General features: G+C 38.7%; 1 protein-coding gene across 1 annotated transcript; it reads right to left on the bottom strand.

Moving 5' to 3' along the window:
• Positions 1–860: 860 nt before the first annotated feature.
• Positions 861–6,572, bottom strand: LOC119542762 (RB1-inducible coiled-coil protein 1). The gene has a single exon (XM_037847427.1). It carries the CDS (start codon positions 6,178–6,180, stop codon positions 1,474–1,476), a length of 4,707 nt encoding a protein of 1,568 aa, XP_037703355.1. The 5' UTR covers positions 6,181–6,572; the 3' UTR covers positions 861–1,473.
• Between the last annotated feature and the right edge of the window lie 371 nt (positions 6,573–6,943).

Here is a 6,943-nt window from a genome sequence, read left to right as displayed (position 1 = left end):
AGGGCCATTATGGAAAGGTCCACAGGGCAGAGAGATCAGCTTTTCTTCGGGATTTGCATATGCGCCTCAGGGCTCTTCCCCTTTCTATGTTCACCAGAACTCCAAAAATCCTCCACTTTTATTTTGGAGTTTTTCATGTTGTTTTTTTTCTTCTGTGCCTGTCTCCTCTCTGCTGGGCTGGCTGCTCTCAGATTCTCTGGTGTCTGGTCTCAGTCTATCTATGGTTGGAGTTTGGATCAGTAGAATGAGATTCCGATAAGGGCTGCCACTGCAGTTCTCCCTTCTCCTTCCCGGAGCTGACAGCCCCTCCTCCCACGGGACTGAGCCTGGCAGGGAGGGGCGCGGGTCCCCTGGCCGCAAAAACTTACAGATTTCGCTGATCTCAGCAGTTCCACGTTTTCATGAGTGTTGTATGAAGTATGCCCAAACGCAGATTGCTCTGTGGTGTCCAGTCTACGCAGTTCCTGGCTTTCTACCTACTTTCCTGGAGGAGTAACTAAAACATACAGCTCACCAGTCTGCCATCTTGCCCCGCCCTCCCTCATATCTTTTTTTTTTTTTTTTTTTTTTTTACAGGTTTGAATCTTTATTGTTTTAAAATTCTACATGTCTTTTACAATACAATATTTTGTTATTTAAATGACCTCTATATGGTTAATGTACAACGAATATCTTTTTTTCTGAAACTCAACCATGAATTACGATTTCATCAAAATGATCATTCTAAACAGAGTAATATAAAGATGTTGGGAAGATCTGAGTGCTTCATTTTAAACTGTCAATGGCACAGACTCTCCCCCCAACCCTGTAGAACCCAGATGACCAATATGTTGAAAGTGCTTTTGAAGACTGCTGATTACTTATGGCTGATCTTAAGATCAGTCAATCTAATTACAGAGTTCTTTTTTTTTTCCTTGAAACATCAAAGGGCATTTAAAAAAATAAATGAAAGTTTGCTTTAGTAATCTACAGAGGCAAACTCAAAATTATGATTATCTGCATGCAATAACACTCCTCTTTAAATAGTTTTGAAGAATTTACACATTTTATAAAGAATATGTTAAAGAGTGCAAGTATTCTGATACTGATTTCACAAAAGGACAAATGCTGGTAATAATTAACATTTAACATCTATGATCAAGCTAATGTATATTTAACAGGCAATTAACATGGCTAATCATAAGCCACAACACACAGGGGATGCCCTTTGAGAAAAAGAACAAGTTTGGTCCGCATTTCTAGAGTTATCTGGGTAAAAACAAAACCAAAACCATTTTAATTCAGCAAAGGGTTTTGATGAATTTATTGTTCCTAAAATGTAGCCAGTTAAAAAGTAAATGTTGCACAACAATGAAGTATATTGTCATGTTGACTTTTGTATAAAAAGATGGCCTGCTATTTTTGGAGTGGTAAATGAGTACTGTAGGTCAATTCAGAAAAAATGTCACCGGATGTGTTAATTTCTTCTTAAAGTTATACTTTCTTATTCCATGACACAGCTTTCACTCTGTAAAATTTTGTCCCCAAAGGAACTTTAAATCTGTTTTGTGCCTTTTTAGCTTGACAGTATTCCTTTTCCATTACTTTTCCAAGTACCCAGGGTCTTCTAGATATACCTGAAGCTGGTTTAAGATCCAGGGCAGGCAGAGACTCTGAATGTAGAAAATATAAAGTTGGACTAACGGTAAATAATACATAATTGTCATGGCGTTCATCTAGGATGATGAGTACCAAATCTCCCACCTGGAAATCTCTAATAGCTATTTTTTCAGAATGCCTTGAAGATACTGAGGACATGCTCTGAGACATAAGTCTTTGATTTAGCCGCTTGTTTTCTTCTTCTTTCAACTGCAATGTTCGTTCTAACAGCATTATCCTCTGTTTTTCTTCGGATAACATATGGATGTTTTCTTGTACGGACATCATGCTTGTCTCCATTGCTGAATCCAACCTTCCTTCATCTGCTGTTTCCATGCCTGATTTCTCTGCTTCACCTGGGAGTTCAGGTGCACAGGCTCCATAAAGTTCTGGGGCTGCAGCTACATACGGTGAAGGAACCAAACTGCTACTACGCAACTTACTGACTTCTTCTTCAAGTTTCTTCTTTTCCTCAAGCAAACGAGCTCTATCTTCAGAAAGTGACTCTATCAAATCTTTATCTCGTTCTTGTTGTTGCATTGTACTTTTCAACTTATCACTAAGGTCATTTATTATGTTTTCTTTTCTCATTTTCTCTCTTGTTAAAACAGTGTTAAAATTGGTCTGCTGTTCGGCAATCAAAGATGTTCGAACATTTTGCATTTCTTCATTCTTTCTTTTTTCTTGTTCTTCAAGTTGTTCTAAAAACTTAGCTTTTTCTTCCTGAAGCTTTTCTTGAAGTTCAGCAACTAAACTTGCAGAATCGTCTCTAGTAGATTCAGTGGCAGAACTTCTTGTTAGTTGGCTCTCAAGATGTTTAACTTTTTCCAATAACTCATTCTCAAGAGCCTCTCTCTCCAATTTAAATTCTTTTAGAGCAGTCTGAATGGCAGCTTCTTTTTCACAATCAAGCTTCTGAATTAACTCTTCTCTTTCTTGTTCCTGGTTCATGACCAATTCCTCTTTGCCTTTCTCAAGTTTTTGGATAATAGCTTCAAATTTTTGTTCTTGTTGGGTAATCATTTCATCTTTTTGTTTTTCAAGAGCACTCAATTCTGAGTCCAATTTACTCTGTAGTTCAACTATCTGTTCCTTCAATTTTTTTTCTATTTCACATGCTTGGTGATGCAAGGATGTTACTTTGTTTAATTCAGCTTTAAGCATATCTGATTCCTCTTCATGTCTACTAATTAACTCCGAAATGCACTGATCTTTTTCAATTGTCATTAAAGTTCTTAGCTCTGCTAAGCCCACCTGATAATCTTCATTATTATCTTTAATCTTTTGGTTTAACTTACTTATCTCTATTCTCAGGTTTTCAGTCTCTTGTTCGAGGAGAAGCTTTAAGGTCTCTTTCTGCTGGGCTTTGCTTTCTTCCAGCAAAATTTTAATTTCATCAGTCTCCGCTTCCTTCAATGCAAGTTCAACCTCTAACTTGCATCTCATGTCAGACATATCAGAAACCTTGAGTTTTAATTCCTGTAGCTGTTGTTCTTTGTCCTGGACAACTGCTGCATGAGACTCTTGTATGCTATCGATTCTTTGTTGATTTTCCTTTTTTAGTTTCTCCAAAGAAATGTTGTAGTCTGTCATAACTTTCTCAAACTCCTGCGTATGCCTGACTTGCAGAGTGTCCTCCAATTCCTTCAGATGACTTTGCTCCAAGCATTCAAGTTCTGCCCTCAGTAACTGTATCTTCTCATCATTTTCAACATGGAGCTTTTTTAAGTCTTCTAACACTACCTCTCGAGACTGCTTCAGTTCTTTAATTTCACAATTTTGACTATGCATTATATTTTCCATTTCTAACAACTTCTGATCCTTTTCATTCTGTAGAAAGACGACAGCTTCTTTTTCATGTTTAACCAAAGCAAATTCATTGTCTTTATTTTGTAAAATCTCCTCAAGACCTATTAAGTCTCCTTTCAATTTTTTAATTTTGCTTTCATTTTCTTCACTCTCCTTCATTAGTGCATCAAGTTTAGCTTCATACTCATTTTTTAAGGACTGTAGTTCTTTTTGATGTTTTCCTTTTAGTGTTATTTCCAGAGAACATTTGACTCTTTCAATAATGCTTCTTATTTCTACTGCTGTACATTTTAAAGAATTTGAGAAGTCATACTGTTCTTTTTGTACAAATGTCCTGAAGTGGGAAAGGTCTTCCTTGATGGTCTGTATACTGAAGTGAGAATCTTGGGCAAAAACTCTACATTTTTCCAACTGGACATTTAAAGGGGTATGATCTCCCGAATCCTCTTTACCACATGTATTTGTATCCTGCATACGTCTACTATCTATTGCATTGATAACTGATGAATAAAGTGATTCCACCATCATTTCTGGGCTTTGTGGATCACTAATTGGATTAGGAGATGATAAATTTTCTTCTATTACAAACTCATTCACAGCAGACATAAAATCTGATTCAGGACTTTCGGCTAATGAATCCAAGTCTAAAGAACCTTGGTGAAGAGTCTGTTCACTGTTTGGATGGGGAATAGTTTCAAAATCAAATGTATGTGCATCAATGCTATCTGGAGACAATTCTTCTAAGGGACAAACTGCAGGACATAAGGGATCCTCAACAGTGAGTGGAGGAGGAGTTCTTGGTGAGGTAGTAGTTGTTATTCCTGCTGCACTTTCTATCCTTGGTGAAGAAGTAGACTGCGGGGATGCCTGATTTGTGGATGCCAAATTATGTAGAGCAAGTACATGCTGGTGTAGAGGTTCAAAGTCGCAAAGTAAGGGAACCCTGAGAAATGGTTGAACTTCTGAAGGACAAAATGATTGTAAAAACTGTAAATCTTTTAATGAAATATCTGGAAGTTCACAGTCAAACTTTCGAGGTTTCTGAGTACAAAAGGAAGGTGGCCAGGAGTCCAGTCCCCTAAACAGACGATTTCTTAAAAAAGACTTCCTAAATAATTTCCCAAAGGACTCCCTTTTTGACTTTTCAGCTTCATATAATCGCTTTCCATCTTTGACTAATGCACCAGCCCACTCCCTGTAGTGTTTTATGAACATTTTTCTTCTTACAACCTCAACAACAGCTAAGCAGTACATCTGAGGAACTGTGCTAAGTGCTTCAACAATCTTGACTCTTTCTAACAGCTCTATTACGAGATGGAGCAAAGCTTGCAGTTTCTCTCCATCTTGATCAGCATGAAGCATTACAAAGCAACACCACTTCAGTCTGACGTGTAGATTATTTGCTAGTTCTTGTTTGGCAGTGGTACACTTCTGTTTAATATCCAAGAGTTTTCTATGATTTTGCAACATAATCATCAACTGATTTGCATGACTCAGGCACAAATCAGGCAACACAGATGCATCCTTCAAGTTTTCAGCTCTCATCTGGTTAGCTAAAAATCCCTGAGCAAGTTCTTTTTGTTCATTTACCAGCCGGCTGCAGCTAGCGATCATCTGGTCCAGGGCATAGAGACGATCTTCAAGCCCTTTAATGGCTTTCATATTCTGATTATCAAGTTTGGCAATAGTTTGACGACATTCTGCTAGAAACGGTCGAATAATCCTTGGATCAAGCCTGCTCATAGAATCAAAGCACTTCCTGACCAAAGATTCCACATCATTAGGTCTATCTTGAACATTTATCCAGTCTAACAAAGAAACATTAAAAAAAGGCAGATCACCCTCTTTAGCATCTACTGAAGTTTCATCATGCTGGACAGTACTTTGACAAGATTCTCTAATTTCTTTGCCACTTTCAGCATCGGTGGTATCTAGGGTTACATTTTCCACTGACTTGTGAAATGAGGTTAACAGTGATTTGTTAGTTGTTCTAGGCATATCGGGAGAGAGCACCAGTTCAGTGGATCTTTTCATTTCAGCCTTTTCTGAGCCTTCATGTTCAGGTGAAGAATCCAGTCTTCCCAAACATTCCTTGTAACTATGTCTGGTTAGGCACTCCAACAATGGAATCTTGGCCATTACTGAAACGGCAGTTCCTAAATGAGTTAGTTTTAACTTGATGTCTTCTACCGAATGCAGATAATTTGAATAAATACTTTCAAACTTGAAAAGTAGCTTTTGGTATGAATTTGAACAGTCCTCCAAATTGGCCATGATAGCAGCCCAGCCTTGGTGTTGAAGATGTTCATCATGGACCAGACCTTCACAAAACGAACAAAGTTTCTTGGCAACTTCATACATTTCCACTGCAAGTTGTGTCCTTGAAGCTACAGTGTGAAAAACTGCAGGCATCATAAGAGACTCTTCAACTTTTATTTCCATGTCATTTTCTGTTGAAAAGGTAGTTTTAGGAATAGCAGGTGGACGATCACATAAGATCATTTCTTTGTTAAAAAGAAATATTGGATTTGTGTCCGTCCCGGCGCTGTAGGTGCACACTCTCCGATCGGCAGCCATGCACTCTCCACCATTGACCACCAGCACCTGGTGCTGGATGGCAATCTTGTATTTGTTTTGAATGGCATGCTTAAGGTCTGCCACAGTTTGCACTGTTAGTTCAGTGTCAAATGTCAGGGTAGTTCCAGTGTTGACCAGAAATACATATAACTTCATGATGATTTCTCTGGAATCTGTGAGATTATACCTCACACTGTGATATGGTTACGTCTTGTCACTGTGAAAAGGACTACCACCTTTCTTTAAAAGATTATTGTATGGCTTATATTTGCTTTGCTTGATATTGGCAACTGAATGGGATTACTGGTTAAACTCAGTGAACCGGCAACGCCTCCTCCTCCGCCGGTGGCAGCAGCACAGCCGAAGGCCCCCGACACCATCTTCTGCCGCCGCCTCGTCCTCGGCGGCGGCTACCAACCGCCCATTCGGCGCCGCCAACCGACACAACGGCCGCGTCCGGCGCCGGCCCCGAGCTCGGGGCGGGGAGGGTCGGCTCAGCAGGGACACGGTTAGGCCCCTCGGCTCCGGGCCGGGGGCCGGTCCTCATATCTTTTTATTAGAGAAGTTGTAAGCTTATAGAAAAGTCATGCATAAAATACATAAAATACAGAGTTCCCACATACCATCCTATTATTAACACCTTGCTTTATGTGATATATTTGTTACAATTCACTAAAGAACATTTTTATAATTGTACTATTAACTATAGTCAATCATTTACATTAGAGTTCAGTTTTTGTGTTCTACAGTCCTATGTATTTTTAAAAATTTTTTACTCTAGTAATATACATACAACATAAAATTTCACCTTTTAACCACATTCACTTACAAGTCAATGCTATTAATTATATATACAATTTGTGCTACATTCACCACCATCCATTACCAAAACTTTACAATCAACCCAAACAGAATCTCT

Source organism: Choloepus didactylus, chromosome 1 (genome assembly GCF_015220235.1).
Source record: "Choloepus didactylus isolate mChoDid1 chromosome 1, mChoDid1.pri, whole genome shotgun sequence".
Lineage (NCBI taxonomy): Eukaryota > Metazoa > Chordata > Mammalia > Pilosa > Megalonychidae > Choloepus > Choloepus didactylus.
Note: the sequence above shows the minus strand (reverse complement) of the source record. Positions and strands in the feature narration are given on the sequence as shown.

Excerpts from the sequence above, each read along its gene's own strand:
- LOC119542762 (XM_037847427.1), bottom strand. The coding sequence starts at position 6,180 with ATGAAGTTATATGTATTTCTGGTCAACACTGGAACTACCCTGACATTT.